Source organism: Chelon labrosus, assembly GCF_963514085.1.
Source record: "Chelon labrosus genome assembly, chromosome: 1".
In the NCBI taxonomy this organism is placed as follows: Eukaryota; Metazoa; Chordata; class Actinopteri; order Mugiliformes; family Mugilidae; genus Chelon; species Chelon labrosus.
In genome coordinates, this window is record NC_140337.1 from 29,314,101 (window position 1) to 29,335,677 (window position 21,577).

The 21,577-nt window shown below is 41.7% G+C and overlaps 1 protein-coding gene across 1 annotated transcript; it reads left to right on the top strand.

The window, feature by feature from the left end:
• Positions 1 to 9,231: 9,231 nt before the first annotated feature.
• Positions 9,232 to 17,661, top strand: LOC311494361 (uncharacterized protein). Its single transcript, XM_084553374.1, has 6 exons — positions 9,232 to 9,260; positions 12,131 to 12,222; positions 12,313 to 12,663; positions 13,130 to 13,435; positions 13,529 to 13,660; positions 15,278 to 17,661. The coding sequence occupies exons 2-6, from the start codon at positions 12,132 to 12,134 to the stop codon at positions 16,285 to 16,287; spliced, it is 1,890 nt and encodes a 629-aa protein (XP_084409500.1). The 5' UTR covers positions 9,232 to 9,260; position 12,131; the 3' UTR covers positions 16,288 to 17,661.
• The last annotated feature ends 3,916 nt before the right edge of the window (positions 17,662 to 21,577 follow it).

Consider the following 21,577-nt stretch of genomic DNA (forward strand, 5'->3'; position numbering starts at 1 on the left):
TGCTTCCCAAATTTTATAAGAATGTAGACCCCCGGGGGCACACTGTTAACACCATCGATACAAGATCAGCCCCTCACCCTTTAGGTACTGCAGGTCCTGCAGTACCTGGTGTTGCTGAAGGCACTGCAGGACCTGTGTCTTAAGACCTGTCCTCTTCACGCTTTACACCCATGACTGCGTCACCACCGTCATCAAATTTGTGGATGGCACGACCATCGTGGGACTGATCTGCGGCGGCCAGAGGTGGACAGAGTACACACTTTCACTACTTGAGTAAAAGTACAGATACTCCTGTCAAATATTACTCCAATACAAGTAAAAGTAGCTTAGTCAAAATATTACTTAAGTAAAGTACTAAAGTATTTGCTTAAAAAAATACTTAAGTAAAAGTATTTAAAAAGTATCTCAGGAAATACAGGAAATGAAAGTAGCTTCATTGTCATTATACAATCCACTGATGTGATTCTAACGCACGTGCTCTCTCTCTCTCTCTCTCTCTCTCTCTCTCTCTCTCTCTACCGCGGCGTGCTTTTTCACGTTGGAAGACGAGTTCTTGTAGGCCGTGATATAATTTGTTCGCGGTAAACACAACAAACTTTTAAACTGAAACAAATCAGTTTTTGTGGCAAAAATCTCAAACATGGGTTTGAGATAAGGCCACGGGTGCTCGGTGGGAGTTTCTCCAGGTGTTTCTTCAGTTTCTTCCTCCATTGTATGGATTGTATGGCATGACGTAGCGAATCAGCGAATCAGCGGAAACAGTTTATTTTCTCAGAATTTTGAAAAAAAAAAAAAATAAATTCAGTTGACGTAAGCTCAAAAGTAGTGAGTAACGAGAGCATCAACAGAAATGTAGTGGAGTAAAAAGTACAATATTTGTCCTTCAAATGTAGTGGAGTAAAAGTAAAAGTATCCCCCAAAAATAATACTCAAGTAAAGTACAGATACTCAAAAACTGTACTCAAGTAAATTTACTTCGTTACTGTCCACCACTGGCGGCGGCAGTGAGTCTCCATACAGGGAGGAGGACCGGAGGCTGGTGGCCTGGTGCAGTGACAACCACCTCAACCTCAATATCAGGAAGACCGAAGAAATCATCATTGATTTCTGGAGGTTGAGGACAACGGCGCACACAGGTCTAAGCATCAACAGAGAGGTGGTGGAGCTGGTCACAGACTTCAAGTTCTTCGGTCTCAGAGGACCTGAGGTGGACCGTGAACACCACATGCGTTCTCAAAAAAGCCCGGCAGTGTCTCTTTATTTCTGAGAACGCTTAGGAAGGACAAACTCCCTCCACCACTCCTGGAAAACTTTTAGTGTTGCACCATAGAGAGTGTGCTAACCAAGGGATGTACGATGTGGTATGGCAGAGAAAACAGCTGCAGCAGGTCATCAAGACAGGCGAGTGGATTGTAGGCCCTCCACTTCCAGGTCTGGACAAGATCTACTCCTTCGACAGGCCACAAAGATCCGAAGGGTCCCACTCACCCAGGACACTCTAGTTCAGCAGCCTCCCCTCTGAGATGTAAATATCTGGTGGGTTCTTCTCCGTCTCCAGCTGATTCCACGCTGACGAAGCCTGTGAAGCGTGCTCCCTGAACTTTGACTTGCAGGGTGCGGACCTCCTCGTTTGCGGCCCTCAGACGAACAGAATCCACGAAACCAATGAACGAGAAGCGCCTTTAAATGTTTCTTACCTTCATATTCAGACTGTAGATGTGCTGAACAGCTACAGGAGTCCAAGTTCTTTCAACACATAAGTTATTTTATTTAAATAAAAGGAGCTCAGAGATGATCACTGTAGATGTATGAACCCAGAAGCCTGAAATAAATGTGCTCTCTCTCTCTGGTGAACATTTTTATATCATAGTATTGTCTGTGTTGTGTACTGGTCCAAAAACAGAGCCAACTAACCCTCAAAAGCCTTATTTCCGAGGGGAACCTGAATGCACCGCCTCCTCCACTTGACCAGCAGCTGTGTCTTCTCTCTTGCATTTGTTTGGATCCCTCCTCCAGGGAACTTCCAGACGCAGATAGCAGGTATGCAGCAGTTTTAATAAACGTTCTTCATCGTGTGTTGGACTGTCAAACTTTAAGATGCTCGTTTAAAGGTGGAAAAGTGCATTTGGGAGGCAGAGAGAGCCGGACATGTCTCTCAACTTTATGAAACTTTATTCCTTCATGTTGATGTCAGAGGATGGAATCTGAAATACAAGTCTAACAACAGGTCTAGATGTGTAATAATCTAAATAATCACGCTTTATTATCGATCTTTCTCACGTTCTGGATCTTTTTATTTTTTGTTGTTGCAGGGGAAACTGAAACTAAAGTAAAGCGTCGTTAAAATGTTAAGTGACGGTGGAGGAGAGAGGTCTCAGTTCTTATTGATATAGAATAAAAAGGTCTGAGACAGAGTGAAGTCTCTGATTCGGTGTAAAAAATGAGATTCCAGATTAATTTGATCCGGACCTCTGGTCAGTGGTGTGGTGCGGGTGGGGCAGCAGCATGGGGCGCAGTGAACACATCACAGCCATAGACTGTGGCGTTAAGTCAAATCAGTGTGGCGCCTTTCATTCCAGCATTTCAGCGTCATTACCGCAGCTGATGCTTCATTCCTCTCTGGTGTTTAACAAGAGGAAACTAAATGTATTTAAGAGAACTCATCTTTGATTAACACTAAAACAAAGAGTCAAAAATCAGTTTGTTGTTAGTGAGTTAATGGGACTCTTTAGTTCTAACATCAGTTTTTCAGCTGTTTCCTCTTCAATCTTTCCAGGATGTTTCTCGTGACTTCCAGGCTGATCATTGACTCTGGTTCCTTCAGTGTCCTGTATTTCTTCTCCTTCCTACTCCTGATACCCTTGTGTGGAGGTAAATTACTCACATTGTTTTACTCCACGCTGCTCTACTTTGTAAAACCGGTCTGACGTGTCATTTCATTTCCTTTTGTCAGTTCAAATCTTTTATCTGTGAAGGTTTTCAATCATCCAGCTCATGGTGTTAAAGAAAGGCAACTGGATTTTGAACACATTTTGCCACTCATCAAGTAGTTTAGACCAGGGGTCTTCAATGTTTTTCAGGCCAAGGACCCCCAACTTTATACACTGAATGGGCACAAAAAAAAAAAAGCTGCCACCTGGATTTAACTAAGCAAATAGGTAGGAGCCTCCTATTGGATAATTACTGCATGGGTGATTATCTTTCAGCTGGCAACAAGTTATTTAACCCCAACTGATGCAATGAGTAGCTTCTCATTTCTTCAACAACCATGTCTAAAGACACATCCTGTGGTCGTGGAAAAGATGTTAGTCTGTTTGAGAAGGGTCAAATCATTGCCATGCATCAAGCAGAGAAAACATCTAAGGAGACTGTAGAAACTACTAAAATTGGGTTAAGAACTGTCCAACGCATTATTAAAAACTGGAAGGATAGTGGGGAACCATCATCTTCATGGAAGAAATGTGGTCGGAAAACATCCTGATTAATGATGATCGGCGATCACTTTAACATTTGGTCAAATCAAATGGAAGAAAAACAACAGTGGAACTCAGGGCTATGTTTATTAGTGAAAGTAAGAACATTTCCACACGTACAATGTGAAGGGAACTCAAGGGATTGGGACTGAACAGCTGTGTAGCCTTAAGAAAACCACTAATCAGTGAGGCTAATGGGGAAAAAAAAGCTTCAGTTTGCTAGGGAGCATAAAGATTGGACTCTGGAGCAATGGATGAAGGTCATGTGGTCTGATGAGTCCAGATTTACCCTGTTCCAGAGTGATGGGGGCATCAGGGTAAGAAGAGAGGCAGATGAAGTGATGCACCCATCATGCCTAGTGTCTACTGTACAAGCCTGTGGGGGCAGTGCTATGATCTGGGGTTGCTGCAGTTGCTCAGGTCTAGGTTCAGCAACATTATGTGACCAAAGAATGAGGTCAGCTGACTCCCTGAATATACTGAATGACCAGGTTATTCCATCAATGGATCATATTCCAAGATGACAATGCCAGGATTCATGGGGCTCAGATTGTAAAAGAGTGGTTCAGGGAGCATGAGACATCATGTTCACACATGGATTAGCCACCTGGGCAGCAAAGTGGTGTGGTGGTTAGACCTGATGCCTCACACCAAGAAGGTTCAGGGCCTTTCTGTGTGGAGTTTGCATGTTCTCCCTGTGTCTGTGTGGGTTCTCTCCAGGTTCTCCAGCTTCCTCCCACCGTCCAAAGACATGCTGGTTAGGTTCATTGGTGATTCTAAATTGGCCGTAGGTGTGAGTGTGAATGGTTGTCTGTCTCTCTGTGTTAGCTCTGTGATAGACTGGAGACCTGTCCAGGGTGTACCCCACCCCATTTACAGAAGATGAATGAATGATTCAGTCTCTGCAATCACAAACCATGAGTCTGTCCCCTCAGGTGATGTGATTGGTCCGTCTCATCCGCTGTCGGCTCTTACCGGCGAGGACATCATTTTGCCATGCCACCTGCAGCCCGCCGTGGATGTCTCGCGGGAGACGGTGGAGTGGTCGAGGTCAGACCTGGAGCCCAGGTTGGTGTACGTGTGGCGTGGCAGCGTTGACGTGGAGACGATCGAACACGCGTCCTACAAGGGAAGGGCGTCGCTGTTCCTGGACGAGATGAAGCACGGGAACATTTCTCTGCGGCTGTCCAGAGTGAGGCTGTCTGACGGGGGCACGTACAGATGCTTTGTTCCAGAAATGGGCTCGAGCTCCACGGTTCAGCTGGTTGTTGGTGAGTTTCCCAGGAGGGACATAAAGCAAGACGACAGAACTGAACTAACAAACATGGACACAGATAGTCTCCAAGTAAAACAAGACCAAACAACTCAAGGGGGAAAAGTTTCAATATTTTATTGCAAAAAGTGCCGTTAATGTATCCGATGTAATTTTTGCACTTTGCAAGTTCATCCCAGGGGCCAGATTGGACCCTCTGCTGGGCAGATTTTGGCCAGCGGGCCGTATGTTTGACATCTCTGCTCTAGAGGCCAGGTTCACCCTGGACAGGCAATTCTGATAAGACCTGAGTCTGGCTATGACAGACTCACCAAATCCACATGTATTTTCTTCTGTCTCCTCACCAACTCCACCTCCGACAGAGGAGGAGTGGTGTTACAGTGTGAATCCAGAGGCAGATACAGATACAGATACAGAAGTCGGTCTGGCTCCCAGGCTACGTGAGAACGTTATGACGCTGCCAACAAGCTTTTGGAAACTTCTCATTTTCAGGTGCTGCCTCCTCACCTGTCATCCAGATGTCCAACAACAGCAACAGTGGAGAAGGAGATGAAGGAAGATTGGTGTTACGGTGTGAATCCAGAGGCTGGTATCCAGAGCCTGAGGTGTTGTGGCTGGACGCTGAGGGAAACCTGCTCTCTGCTGGACCTCCAGAGACAGTCAGAGGTCCTGATGACCTCTATACTGTCAGCAGCAGAGTGACTGTGGACAAGAGACACAGCAACAGCTTCACCTGTAGAGTCCAACAGAACAACATCAGCCAGACCAGAGAGGCTCACATAAATGTTCCAGGTAGAAATCAAATTTAAACGGATCACAAACCGTCACGTTCTTCTCTTCTTCAGTTTTTTTTTCTGTTTGAATTAATTTCTCTTTCTGTGCTTCGTCCTCACAGACTCGTCTACTCCTGGATCCAGTTCATCTTCTGCCACCATCATTGGTTTGATTGTCCCCTTCGTGGTTATTATTGTTGTTATTGTTTCTGTTTTCGTGTGGAAATGGAGACAGAGAAGACTCAGTAAGTGACGAACACTTTTAACTCCTCACTGCCAGAACAGATTTAAAGTTATATAAAGATGCAGAAGCTAAATTAAGTGGAGATTGTTAATTTGAAGATAGCACATGGTGCAAATTAGCGACATTAGGCATGATTGGGCATATTAAACAAATGTTCTAGTACATGTAGATATGTAGATTATGTGATTGAAACTGAATAACAACCTATGTTTCATGTTTCAAACATTGCACTTTGAACATTTGAATCCAGTCTGGCCCTCAACAGGATGCAGTTTACAGTCTGACCACTAGATGGTGGCAATGTCCTTCTAAGATGATCCTTGGTATGTGTAGAATATGCATGAACCAAGATTAGTGTGGTACATACACCACTGAACTCCCAACAGTCTACTACAGAGGGTTAAATAGTGAGCTGTCAATCACAAGTTCTTGATGCAAGTAAGATTCAACCTTTAGTTAACGTCACATGAATCAGCTCATGCTTTAAATATAAGATCTGTCAGACCCATGCGATGTGAACACAAGTGGACAGTCAGGACACATCTGTTCACACTTGATAGACAATAATCAGTTCCTAACAGAACTGATTATTAAACTGTGTGAGAATGTGATGACACTGACTCACAGATATGTAATATTGGCTCTTTTTTTTTTGTCGAGTCATAAGTACACACCATAGACTGTATAAAGATGGACGACAAAACTGCTCCTCTAAAGTGAAGCCAAAGCTAGTAGAGCTCCCCCTGATGACTGGCTACAGTATATGTCATAAGCTCCACCTCCTCCGCATTAGTGGGCGGGACTAAAACACTAAAATACAGGTCAAATAATTTTTTTCAAGGCCCTTTTAGGTAGTTATTTACTTAAGTTACTTTTTCAGTTACTTTACTATACTATAGAAACAGAATGTGGCATCAGAAAGTTCGCTCCAGAAAGTGTTTCCGTAGGATATTGAAAGTTGTAAAAATATATTTTGTAAAATAAGTCCAGTGTATAATCCAACACTTCCTTACAACTGGTGGAGGTAGAGCAGAGCGTAGTATTAATTAAATGAAAACGCGAGTGAGTCTGGAGGAAGTGTGTGTGGGGGGGGGCATCGATATCACGGCGCCGCATGGCTCCACTCTCGGACCGTACTGATCAGACTCTGATTACAAACTCACAAGATGGCGCCGCCCGTAGCCCTGTGAAAATAGAGTCAGTTTGGCCAACGAGAGGAACGGGAGACGTAAGGAGTTGGATGCATTGTGTCAGGATGGAGTTGAGCTCCACGTTTGTCCAGATTTCCTTCTAGTTTTCTTACTTTGTCACATCCACCTGAACATTTATTGCGTCCGTCCGTTTCCAATCAGGCACCAGATGGTTGTCTGGTCTAATGAAGAAAACTTTCCTAGTGCTAATTTACACATACGAGCTATTCCAACATACGCCAGCACTTGTCTACATAGTTTTAAAGTTTTGACCCACTTCCTGTTCCTGTTACATCAGGGAACATTATTATTATTATTATTATTATTATTATTATTATTTACAGAAGACCACTTTTATTTCGTGCAGACCACTTGTGAGCAGACTGCGACATTAAAACTAATGTAAACAGTCTCAGCAGTGAAATTAGATCTGAAACTGGTTCATGAACATCTTCATCCATCTGTGCAGCACAATGAGAGCTGATTGTTTGTTCCCACAGAGAACAAGAAACATCCAAATGATGAAGAAATGCTGAGCGAGAAGAAGAAGAAGAAGAACGATCCGTCAACAGAGCCCCTGATGGAAAGAGGAAGAGACGGAGAGACAGCGGAGGACGAGGACATGGAGAGACATCCAGGACTTCACCCTCAGACACAGGATGAAACTCACCAGATTCAAACCAACCAAGGAGAGAGGAAGGAAAGAGAAGGAATAACTGAGAGAAACTGTTTGGACAATAGGAAAGAAGAAACTGAGACTGACCTTGGAAGAGAAAACACAGATAATAAGATGGAGGAAGAACCAGAGATGGAAAATAATCAGCAGACAGAAGAAGGAGAGAAGACGACGCAACGTAGAGGTGATGAAATGGAGAGTCAGCGTTTGATGGATGAAGGAAAACATGGAGAAGAACCTCTGAATGATGAGGACAAAGAGAAGAGAAAAAAGAAGACAAAGACACAGAAGAAGAAGAAGAAGAAGAAGGAAACACAAACTGAAGAAGCAGAAGTTCAGAATGTGGAGTATGAAAGAAAACCTGGAGAAGAACTGATGGAAAAAGAGAAAGAAAAACTGAAGACAAAGCTACAGGCAAAAGAAAAATATGAGAAAACATTTGAGGAAAGACTTTCTCGACTAAAGAGTCAGATAGAGGACAAGGAGAAACAGATAAATGAATTGTTACAGCAGCTGAAGGAGGTGGAGAGAGAGATGGAGTCAGAGAAACCTCTAGAGACCAAGAAAGATCTGGAGGAGAAGAAATCTGAACTTCAGAAAGATCTGGAGAAGAAGAAGAGAGACATGGACAGAATGAAGAAGGATGAGACTGTCTTAATAGAGAGAATAAAGAAAGAAAGAAATGAAAAAGAGGAGATTATTAGAAAACTAGAGGAGATGGAGAAACAGAGGAATGAAGGAGGGAATCAGAGTGAATCAGATGAGGACCTTTGATGAACTGATGAAAGTCAAATGTAGACTGAAGTAAAGTGATAAGAATTCACAGCTCTTCTTCTTCTTCTTGTATCTGTATATTTTTTGGCGTTTCCTCGTTTTAATGATCCTAGATACTGGAGCAAATGTTCCCTTCTACTCTGTGACTGTTGTTCCTGTGGTTCTCTCTCAGCTGTTGAGATCTAAATATCTGGTGGGTTCTTCTCCGTCTCCAGCCGATGAAACCTGTGAAGCGTGGCCCCTGAACTTTGACTTGCAGGACGTGGACCTCGAACAGAATCCACAAAACCAATGAACGAGAAGCGGCTTCAGCTGTTTCTGTATTTCCTGCCTGTCGATGTAGTAAACATTTAAAGAAATCCCGCTGTAACAATGTCTTTCCACATACATGTCAAAGGTCATGAGAGGCAGTGGAAAGACAAACAGTACAAAACACTTGGGAGACAGTGCACTTATAAAAAGACATAGCAAAGATGTGTCCAAGGCCTGAGTATAGGTTGTGACACAATCACGGTTGTGTGTTTATTGTGTATGTTTAGTTCACGTTCAGTGAGTTGGTGAGTCTGACGGCTTCATTTACAGAAAAGCTCAAAGAAAATCACTGAACATTGATGAAATAAATAAATAAACGTGCTCTCTATTGTCTTCGGTGAACATTTTTATGTCATAGTATTGTCTATCTGTTGTGTATTGGTCCAAACACAGAGATAACTAACCCGCAAATCACTCTAAGCCGCTGTGATTTATTTCCGAGTGGAACGTGAACGCACCGCGTCCTCCATGTGACCAACCGGTTTGTCTTCTTTTGCACTTTGACCGGATCCCTCCTCCAGGAAGCGTCCAGATGCAGACAGCAGGTATGTAGCGCTTTTAATAAATGTTCTCCGTCGTGTGTTGGACTCGGAGTTTATGTCAAACTTTGAAGATGTTCGTTTGAAAAGGTTTGAAAAGTGTAAAAGTGCGTTTGGGAGGGCCGGAGAGAGAACAACGCGCTTCTTTATGACACTTGAACCCTTCACGTTATTGTCAAAGGGTGACATCTGAAATAGAAGTCAAACAACAGGTCTAGATGTGTAATAATCTAAATAACCATGTTTCATTCTCGATCTTCTAAATGTTCTGCCACGTTCTGGATTTTTTTTTTTTTTTTTTTTTTTTTTTTTTTTCTGCTGGTGAAAGTGAAACTAAAGTAAAGCGTCGTTAAAATGTTCAGTGACGGTGGAGGAGAGAGGTCTCAGTTCTTATTGTTATAGAATAAAAAGGTCTGAGACAGAGTGAAGTCTCTGATTCGGTCTAAAAAAACGAGATTCCAGATTAATTTGATTTAATCCGGACCTCTGGTCTCCTCAGTGGTGTGGTGCGGGTGGGGCAGCAGCAGGGGGCGCTGTGAACACACCACAGCCATAGACTGTGGCGTTTATGCAAATCAGAGTGGCGCGTGGGAGCAGAGGACAGACGGTAACTGTCAGAACATAAAGAACATCGTTCAGACTTTAGTCTCAAACCTGTGACTTTAATCTTAGATTTCTGGAATGCTCTTTTTTTCGACATCTGGGGTGTTGAGTAATGAATTCTCACTTCATTATTTAGAATTCTCACGTTAATCCCAGAATACTGAATATTCAGATTTTTTTCTTGCAATTTTTAATCCTAATCTCTGAATCTTTTATTACTTTTTAAATCAGAATTCAGATTTTTAGTATTATTATTTTACAGAACTCTTATGTTAGAATATCACAGGCAGTTCTCACTCTTCATCTCTCAGTTGTGACTCAGAATTCTGACGTTAATTAAAGAATTATGAATTTCTTGCTATTTTCTCAAACTTCTCACATTTATTCTTGCACATTAATCCCAGAATAATGACATCCTCACCGTTTTTTCTTAGAATTCTTAATTCTAATCTCTTAATGTCTGAACTTTTTTCTTTTTTTTTTGTACAGAATTCTTAAACTCACAATTACAACTTTATTCTTGGAGTTCAGACTTTATTCTCAGAACTCTGGAATGTTGACTTTTTCATTTATTTATTTATTTGCCAAATTCGTAATCACAGGATGACAACTTTAATCCCAGAATTCAGACTTTTATTCCCTAGATATCGAAGATTAAAGTCAGAATTCTAAATAACTCAATCTACTTTCGGCAGCTGCCCTAGTCTTCTTCTGTACCATTCAAAATAGTCCCTGAAACACACACAACGTGTCAAGTGTCTGTTTCTGTAGGAAGGTCCAACATAAGAAACGGTTGTACGTGCAAAAAAAAGAAAAAGAAAAGGCCTGCAACAATAATATTCCACAGAAACGCCTGTAAATTCCTTTCTAGAGAAGACAGAACTGATTTACATCAACTGTAAAGTGAAACTCTCCTATGCTCTGCAGGATAGGACCCCTTGTCTGCATCACTAACAGTAATAAGTGAGTTTTATTCTCTAGAAGAACTGAAAGATGTGAACACTTTCTGGAGCCACTCCTCAGTTGGTTTGTGCTTGGCTGGACTGCAGCGAGGTCAAGGTCTCTGTTGGACCTCTAAAAAACCAAGAGCACACAACAAATCCAGATAGGGCTGGGCGATAAAACGATAATGATATATATCGCGATAGACAAGTGATCGATATCAATAAAAAATACGTTCGATAGAATGTTCGATAATTTCACTTGAACTCCATTAGAGAAAAATAGGAAGAGAACCCCGAGCCAGAACTGCAAGTCATTCTGGGGGATGTAGGCAGAGGAAGGTGGGTTGGTGGCATCAACGACAACAACAACAACAAAAAAAAGTTTGGCGTGGAGTAAAAGGAGAATATGAGTGCGACAGCGCGAGAGGAAATTGTACATGAGAGTCAGACAAGAGTCGGTTAAGTTTCGCTTCTCTGCCGGCCGAGTGAGTGGCTGCTGATTTTCGGTTAAGCAGGGATCCACGAGCAGCGGTTATGAGTCGGTTAAGTTTTCGTTTCTCTGCATATTGTGCTTAAGTGAGTGAGTGTCTGAGTGCCTTAGTTTGCTAGTGGTCAAGTCGGGTAGTACGTTTTGTTTCTTTGCGGAGTGAGATGTAAGATGTCTGAATGGTGTCGTTTATATCAATCGAACGTGGTAGGACTCAACTGAGCCGGTTAAATAGACTCTAGATTCATGATTCTTGAGTTGTCTTTGATGGCCGGTTGAAACAAATCTTTTTTTCCCACCGCTACTGAATATTAATTAAAAATGAATGAAATGAAAATGAAATGCTATTGAATATGTCATTGTTGTCATTCAAAAAATTAAAGTGACGGGTAAAAATGGGCTATGACGGGATTTGTATGACCCTGTTAGTAAAAATGACAGACAGCGAAAAAGTCCAGCGCAGCCTCAGATAAAGAGGTTCACGGCAGCAGTGCCATACGTCGAAACAACATATAAAGAAATAACGGATGCAGTTCAGCACAGTTGAGAAGCCTGGGTGGAGTAGGTTAAAAAAAAAAAGACAATAATTATCGATATCGACTGATATGAAACACTTACTCTCATTTTTCAGCCATATGTCCCAGCCCTAATCTGAGATTTAGGAGGGTCTGCTTATTATCCAAAACTAATCCAGAACAGATGATAACTCACTGAAATGAATCAAAGTGGGAAACGTCCTGAAGCATGATGCTCGTATAACCATGTTAGACATGTTACTGAGTCGCTGCAGGACGTTAAAACAGAACACACGGAACGTTTATTTTACATTTTTAAATTCCCAGGATGGTTGGAGATGAGCTCAGACCCGGTGGTGCGTTCGCTGTCCTCCTTTTCCACGCTGTCGTGGTCTTTTCTGTGATGCACTCGTGCGGAGGTAAATCAAATACATCTCTAGCTCTCTGATGGTTTAAATGAACCCTACCTTCCAAACATGTGACGCTACTGAAAGCCCTTTTCTTTTCAGGTGAGACCGAGGTGCTTGGTCCGTCTCAGCCAATCGTGGCTCTCGTCGGCACGGACGTCGTGTTGCCGTGTAGCCTGCGGCCCGTCGTTGACGCCTCCGACATGACCGTGGAGTGGACCAGGTCCAACCTGAACCCCAAGTTCGTCCTGGTGTGGCGCGACGGCGTTGAGCTGGAATCTAAAAAACATCAGTCCTTCCGCGACAGGACGTCTCTGTTCTTTGACGAACTGAAGCAGGGAAACGTTTCACTGAAGCTGTCCTCGGTGAAGCCTTCGGACCAGGGGACGTACAGGTGCTTCGCTCCAGAGTTGGGCGACAGAGTTGGAGACGCCACCGTTGAGCTTGTTGTAGGTGAGTGAGACATGATTTGTTCAAAGTCCCTTTATGCTTAGGGTTCTCCCAGGGTCTAGCACCACCACACAGATAATGTTTTGTCAGTTTCTCTAATTACTACAATACCAACGAGCCAGGAAGTCGACTCAATCAGAAATTAAAACGTCAGCACAGAATTTAAAAGTGAACAGAGGTACAAAAAATATGAACGTGTGATATTAATACTCAGAGACGTTTAGGTGTCTCTCAGATGACGTGAATGACCACTGTTCCTCTTCTGTCCATCACCCCATAAAGCCACGCCCCCAAACGATCTGACTGGCCCGGCAGATCTTAGCTGGAGCAGAATCAGTTCCCAACTGAGAGACTCCAGAACAGCTTTCCTCCACAAAACATTATCAGCTGGGGGAGTCGGTCTGGCTCCCAGGCTATGTGAGAATGTTATGACATTATCAACAAGCTTTTGGAAAATTCTCATTTTCAGGTGCTGCCTCCTCACCTGTCATCCAGATGTCCAGCAACAGCAGTAGTGGAGAAGGAGATGGAGATGGAGGAGTGGTGGTGTTACAGTGTGAGTCTGCAGGCTGGTATCCAGAGCCTGAGGTGTTGTGGCTGGACGCTGAGGGAAACCTGCTCTCTGCTGGACCTCCAGAGACAGTCAGAGGTCCTGATGACCTCTATACTGTCAGCAGGAGAGTGACTGTGGACAAGAGACTCAGCAACAACTTCACCTGTAGAGTCCAACAGAACGACACCAACCAGACCAGAGAGGCTCACATACAAGTAACGGGTAGAAATCAATTTAAACGAATCAAAAACCGTCACGTTCTTCTCTTCTTCAGTTTTTTTTTCTGTTTGAATTAATTTCTCTTTCTGTGCTTAGTCCTCACAGACTCGTCTACTCCTGGTTCCAGTTCATCTTCTGCCATCATCATTGGTTTGATTGTCCCCTTCGTGGTTATTGTTGTTGTTATTGTTTCTTTTTTCGTGTGGAAATGGAGACAGGGAAGACTCAGTAAGTGAACACTTTAAACTCCACTTTTAACTCCTCACTGCCAGAACAGATTTGAAGTTATATAAAGATGCAGAAGCTAAATTAAGTGGAGATTGTTCATTTGAATATAGCACAAAGTGCAAATTAGCGACATTAGGCATGATTGATCATTGTACTCTAAAATTTGAATCCAGGCTGGCCCTCAACAGGATGCAGTTTACAGTCTGACCACTAGATGGTGGCAAAGTCCTTTCAAGATGATCCTTGGTATGTGTAGAATATGCATGAACCAAGATTAGTGTGGAACATACACCACTGAACTCCCAACAGTCTACTACAGAGGGTTAAATAGTGAGCTGTCAATCACAAGTTCTTGATGCAAGTAAGATTCAGCCTTTAGTTAACGTCACACGAATCAGCTCTTGCTTTAAATATAAGATCTGTCAGATTCATGCGACGTGAACACAAGTGGACAGCTGGGACACATCTGTTCACACTTGATAGACAATAATCAGTTCCCAACAGAACTGATTATTAAGCTGTGTGCGAATGTTGTGACATTGACTCACAGATATGTAATATTGGCTCTTTTTTTGGACATGGAGTCATAGGTATACACCATAGACAGTATAAAGATAGACAATGAAACTGCTCCTCAAAAGTGAAGCCAAAGCAAGTAGAGCTCCCCCTGGTGGCTGGATGCAGTATAGGTCATAAGCTCCACCCCCTCTATGTTAGTGGGCGGGACTTGGGGTGAACGAAAACACTAAAATACACCTCAAAATTGTTTTTTCAAGGATGGTTTCTGTCATTTTAGGTAGTTAATATAATGATGAATGCTCAAGTGTCAATTGTTTTGATAAGTTTCATTTTAGTTAGTTATTTGACGCGATAGAAACAGGATGTGACATAATGATGACTACCAGTTGCCATGCCAACTGCTCCGTAAAGTGGTCCCATAGGATGGTGAGAGTTGTACATTTTCATTTTGTTAAATAAGTCCAGTATATAATAGTGTGGGCGCAGCATCCATATCACGGCGCCGCTTGACTCCACCCTCAGACCGTACTGATCAGACTCTGGCTCCAAAGTTACAAGATGGCTCTGCCCCTATCCCCGGGAAAATAGAGTCAGTTTGACCAATGAGAGGAAGGAAATGGAGATGTCCATATTCCATATTTATACAGTCACTGATATACACAGTAAGGAGTTGGATGCATTGTGTCAGGATGGAGTTGAGCTCAACGTTTGTCCAGATTTCCGTCTAGTTTTCTTACTTTGTCACATCCACCTGAACATTTATTGCGTCCGTCCGTTTCCACTCAGGCACCAGATGGTTTTCTGGTCTAATTTACACGTACGAGCTATTGCAAGATACGTCAGCGCTCGTCTACATTGTTTTAAAGTCTTGACCCACTTCCTGTTCCTGTTACATCCGGGAACATTATTATTATTTCTATTATTATTATTATTTACAGCAGACTGACCACTTTTATTTTGTGCTGACCACTTGTGAGCAGATTGCCACATTAAAACTAATGTAAACAGTCTCAGTGACGAAATTAGATCTGAAACTGGTTTATAAACATCTTTATCCATCTGTGCAGCACAATGAAAGCTGATTGTTTGTTCCTACAGAGAACAAGAAACATCCAAATGATGAAGAAACGCTGAGAGAGATGAAGAGCGATCCGTCAACAGAGCCCCTGATGAAAAGAGGAAGAGACGGAGAGACAGCAGAGGATGAGCACACGGAGGGAAGTCCAGAACTTCACCCTCAGACACAGGATGAAACTCACCAGATTCAAACCAACCAAGGAGAGAGGAAGGAAGGAGAAGGAATAACTGAGAGAAACTGTTTGGACAATAGGAAAGAAGAAACTGAGACTGAACATGGAAGAGAAAACACAGATAATAAGATGGAGGAAGAACCAGAGACGGAAAACAATCAGCAGACAGAAGAAGGAGAGAAGACGACGCAACGTAGAGGTGATGAAATGGAGAGTCAGCCTTTGATGGATGAAGGGAAAGATGGAGAAGAACCTCTGAATGATGAGGATAAAGAGAAGAGAAAAAAGAAGACAAAGACACAGACAAAGAAGAAGAAGAACAAGAAGAAGAAGGAAACACAAACTGAAGAAGCAGAAGTTCAGAATGTGGAGGATGAAAGAAAGCATGGAGACGAACTGATGGACAAAGAGAAAGAAAAACTGAAGACAAAGCTACAGGCAAAAGAAAGAGAGGAGAAAAAAGGGGAGGAAAGACATTCTCGACTAAAGAGTCAGATGGAGAACAAGGAGAAGCAGATAAATGAATTGTTACAGCAGCTGGAGGAGGTGGAGAGAGAGATGGAGTCAGAGAAGAGAGAGGAAGACGAGATGGAGAAAGAAACTCTGAGAGAAGAAGATGAAACTGTGAAACCTCCCCTAGAGACCAAGAAAGATCTGGAGAAGAAGAAATCTGAACTTCAGAAAGATCTGGAGAAGAAGAAGAGAGAGAAGGAGAGAATGAAGAAGGATGAGACTGTCATGATAGAGAGAAGAAAGAAAGAAAGAAATGAAAAAGAGGAGATTATTAGAAAACTAGAGGAGATGGAGAAACAGAGGAATGAAGGAGAGAATCAGAACGATTCAGATGATGACCTTTGATGAACTGATGAAAGTCAGATGGATGTTTTCATGGAGACATTATTTCCCATCGGGTCCATGTCAACGATCTCTTGTCACAAACTCCTTCCCACGTCGTCACCACGAGGCAGGGAGACGTTCACATGGATCAAACCTGATCAGTCACTGTGGTCAGAGAGGAACTGTATCCACGGAAACAAGAATGAATAAAAGGCTCATACACCACAACATTATGACCACAGACAGGAAATAAATAACATTGACCATCTTGTGACAATTCGATGTTCTGCTGTGAAACTTTTGGACCTGGCATTTGTGTGGATGTTACTTAGACATGTAGCACCCACCTAGACCAGACCAGGCACCCCCACCCCATCAACAACATCCTGTTGCCAGACACCACAGGACAACCTCAGAAGGCACATGTCCATTCACTGATGAGTCACCACAAGGGAGACCTGAACACTATTAGGAGGGTGGTCATAATGATATGGCTGATCGGTGTAGGTGTTTTCATGCAAGAGACTTTACAGCACAAAACAATGTGAAGGCGGGGCAAGGTGGTCTGGCTTCCAGGCTAGAGAGGACCAATACCAGTCTGATATATGAACTAAGGATGTTATTAGCTTAGCTTAGCATAACGATTGCTAACAGCTTGCCTCTTGTCATATCCATTAACGTTGACCAAAACCCAACTGACATTTATTTTTTTCTCGTCCAGCGTGTTGTTGTGACCTATCTCTTTTGTTTCACTGTAAAGTGATAGAAATTCTTTGGAGCGGTTCCAGACAAACGACAGGTGTTTTTATTTTCTTTCCACTGAGCAGATAAAGAATGAACATCAACACGGCTAGTTAGACTTCAGAGAGCAGAGCTAAAAAACAACACGATCACGTTACCTGTTTCTTGGAAGTGGGAGTTATGAAGTCAAACCTGTTTTAAAGAGAAAATATTAAACATGCCCAACGTTTTTAGCTGGGAGTCACGAGTTTGACTTGTTGATGTATCATTCGCCCTCAGTGAAAGAAAGATGCCAGAGAATGTCTAAGAATGACGGCAGCCATTTTGGAATATTCTGTTTGTCATTTTTAAAAGGAAAAAAAAAACTAAAGAAATATAATGGTGATTAACTGTAACTGTAAGTGTGTCATATTTGATCCATGAGTATCTGAGACCTCTGCTCCCACCACATGATCGATATCTAACAGAAACTCCTGTTATATACGTTTTGATGCTGCCCCCTGGTGGATGTTATCCATGCTCTGCAGTCAGTCGATGGCTTTTGTTGAGTATTTATTGAAAACAATACTTAATTCATACTTTATACTTTAAAAGTGAAAAGTTGTTGAGCAAATGTGATACTCTTTTTTTTATTTTTTTTCTCATTATTTATGATTTAATTCAACTGATTCTTTAAAGTATGAAAAATTGTGTCTTAAAATATGTATTCATTCATTTCATATAAGTGTTTTTTTTCCTATATTTATATGGAATTTAATGTTTTTTGTCTAAAATATTTTTTATAATAAACAGTGTCAGTAAATTACCATAAATGGCCTTTGAGAAAATTATTATTTATGTATTTTTGAATTTATGTATTTATTTATTTATGGGGGTGTAAAGGTCGAATTAGCACATTTTATATTCTTTTATTTTTATGTCAGCAATCAAGGGTTAATCTAGAAAGAAAATAAAGAAATAAGAAAAAATTCATTTCTTTTAAAACAGTCTGATAGAAAACAAGCAAAAGAAGGAAACGGCATTTATTTCATAACTTAGACTACATGCAACAAATTAAATTAAATAGAAGAAATACTGGAAGATGCAGAGAACTAAATGTTTCTGCCGGACACTAAGCACCTGACGTAACACTAGTCATATCATACATCTTCAGTCCTCATGCTGGACGTCTCTGTCTTCTCTGATGCTTTTTGTTTGTCTGAGATAAGGGCCGAGTGCTGAATGCGTTTCCTTCTTCGCGAAACATTTCCAGAGAAATTCTTGGAGTATTTGACTCCGAGGAACAGTTTCATTTCATTTTGTACACAAATACAACTCTTTCACTCTGCCACTTCTGAAGAAGTCACGCCTCCACTGCCAACGTATATAGGACGTGAAACGGAGACGTGTCCGCAGAGAGCGTCCCCGATCCAGGAGGTAAGCTGTGGCTTTTATCAATATCTGTGTGATTTAATGTGCCATGAAAATAAAAGATGCACTACTCATGGGTAAGAAATCTGTTAAATGTGATTGAGATGAAATATCAGAAGGTTTAGTCAGATACTGTTAGAGTTGATTATCATGAATGAATCAAATAATGTTGATCTGATATTTATTTACTCTGGTGTTTGAAGCGTCACAAAGCGTGCAAAAGGTTTTACCCAGAGGTTCATCACAGTAATGCATTAGTGTCACATGGACTGAGAAGAAGATGCACTGTGCAGTTAAAAACAAAGGAAAGTGTATTTGATAATTAAATGAAGAAAAAACAATACAACGCATCAGGAGTTCTTAGAAAGATCAGGAAAAAATAAAAGTAGGACTTAAACAAATGAGAAGTTGCTAATAGAAAATATCTAAATTAATACATAAATGACACAATAAGAGTCTTTATTGCTAATTTGTAATGAATAAATTGTAAAATCTCTTAACTATGAATACTTCTGCTGTATGTTAACTACATATCATGTCAATCACATCCTTTATGTAATGTTCCCTAACCTTTGATTTCATTGTCTTAGGGAACGAGACCGGAGCATTATTTAAAAAGGTACAATTTAGTCACTTCTCATTTTGATTTTAGTTTACCTATGTTAGTTTACCTTTAGAATTAAGTAATGAGGAGGAATATTTCATTTATTTTCTTTAGCTTTCTGTCTAGTTTCAAAGAAGAAAATGAACAGCCTGTTTGGTTTGTTGCTGTTTGTCCTCCATGGCGTCCCGGTGGCCACAGGTAAAACAAAACATTTGAATCCAAACTACACAGACATGGAGGAGGTCTGATCCTCCAGGATTGATGGAGGGGTTAACATCCTCCATATCTGGAGTCTTTTTAGGTTATAACGTGTTTTCTTTTTCCATTTCTTTTCAGAGGACTTCTTCCAGGACTCCTCTACCTCTGCTGTTCTAGTGCTGTTTGTCTTCGCTGCCGTCTTCTTGTTGGTTCTCTGGGTTGTCTTTGTCGCATACAAGAGGAAGCAAAACAGAAACAGTAAGTCACGAACTCCACTTTAAATCTGTCAAGAAATACTTATGAGGGAGCTTAATAGGTCTATGAAATCTGATCTGATCGCATCTTGGTGAAAACCAATGTGCATTTACCATGATGTGTGTTTCTGACAGAGCGAAGCAAAAAGGAGACAGCCGAGAAGAGTCCAACGGAAAATGAGATCAAACTCGTGAGTAAATAAAAAGAGACAAAGATAGAGGTCAGTGTCACGTATAGTAGCAAGACACCAAGGGAGGGGAGGCAGGAGCAGGAACAGGTGCTGCAGGGATGGCATGGCATGGCATGATTGTCTACCAGATTACTGATAAGCAATCATACTGAGTCTATCACTGTGTCTCAGTTTGAAGACAAAGAAGATGAAGTCCAGCAGCTGTTTGATAAGAAACGCAAGAGCGAGAACCTACAGACGCTAAAGAAAAATGTGGACACGACCAACAATGAGGTTTGTCTTTTTTCATTGATATTTTACTTGTCAAAATTCAGTGAGCTCAATGAACATGGAGGCGGAGGAGAAGCACATGATCAATGAAGGAAACAAAGTAAATGCAATGTGTCACCAATGTTTTGGGCCTTTGGCAGATTGAGTGTGAACAAAACCAGGGCAAACGTTTCCCCCCTGGCTCCAGGTATTATGCTAAGCTAACCTAACCTAACCTCTGTTCTCAGAGCGGTGTTGATCCGCTCCACTGTCCTTGTCAGGTGGACGGACCCGAGAAGGTGAGAGTTGACTTTCCGAAACTGAAGTTCATCCTCGCCATCATCAGGATGCAGAAGGTGATACACGCAAACATCTCTTACATCGTACATGCACGCAACATGTCTATCTGGGTTAGCGTTGCTCTTCAGTTCAGCTTCATTTAAAGCATCAAGTCATAGCGACTCTCATCTCAAGGCACTTAACCTTTTAGTCCCTAGGGTGCTGGAAGTTGAAGCTTGCCCAAAAAGATCAAGAATCAGGAATATCTCCAGAACTATCAGGTCTATGTTCATGACCCCGGTCTGTATGGATAGTCCAGACTTCAGTGTCAGTAACATTGTGTCTGTTGCTATGTCTGATTAATTAGTGACTAAAATGTCTTCTAGATTAGATAGTAGAAAACGCCCTGGTGGCAATGATATCACTCTGAATTCATTCAGCAACCCTTTGACTAGAACTGGACCAAGAGTTCACAGAAATACCACAAAGCACACATATTCTACAAAGGTTCTAGTAAAAATAGAACCCGGCCTACTCTCTTTGGATAAAACCAAAGTATCCAAAGTGTGTCACATTGGGGTTTTACGTCTTGAGAAGGAATCTGGCAATTCAACGTTTTATTCAGCCTCTGTATAATCAGATTCTACAATTGGGCACATTATAGAATCCATAAAAAACATTGATATTTCCTCTAAGGATGCACCAAAAAATTTCGGCTGAAAAACTTAAAATGCACTTTTGGTACACATCCTGTTTCGACAATAAATTTTCGGCCGAAAGTGCATTTTCGGTTTTCGGCCGAAATTTTTCGGTGCATCCCTAATTTCCTCCATATGACTGTTGTGTACGCATGTAACTCCCCAGGGAAACGAGTCACCAAGGCGTGTTGTGCAATATTGTGAAGTTAAGCAATGCTGGCACTATGGAAAGTGGAGCAGAGTGGATTGTGTTGCGTTCCATTCCATTTTATTTTTAACTAAAATATGCAAATTAGTAACAAACAAGTTTTAAATAAAGTACACTTGGATACTTTACTAGCAGATAGTCACATAACACGCTACCAGTTTTGTCATTTGAAACCTCCAGCAGAGCCACAGTCACGGTGGACGGCCGTCTGCCTCATTAGCTCACTTTATCAAAAATGTGCTTTTATTTTGACATATACTGTGCTGATTAATAAAATGTCATCATTTTCTCTGTATCTTCTCAGTTGGAAGACAAAATAGATGAAAGTCGGTGTCTCCACGATAGGAATCAGTTGATGCAGAATGAACTGCAGAGCCTGAGGAGGAAGCTGGAGGCCAAGGAAACAGAGGTTCATCTCTTCACATTAATACTTTATGTAACTGTTGAAATGAAGCAGGTGAAATGTTTTTGTATTTCAT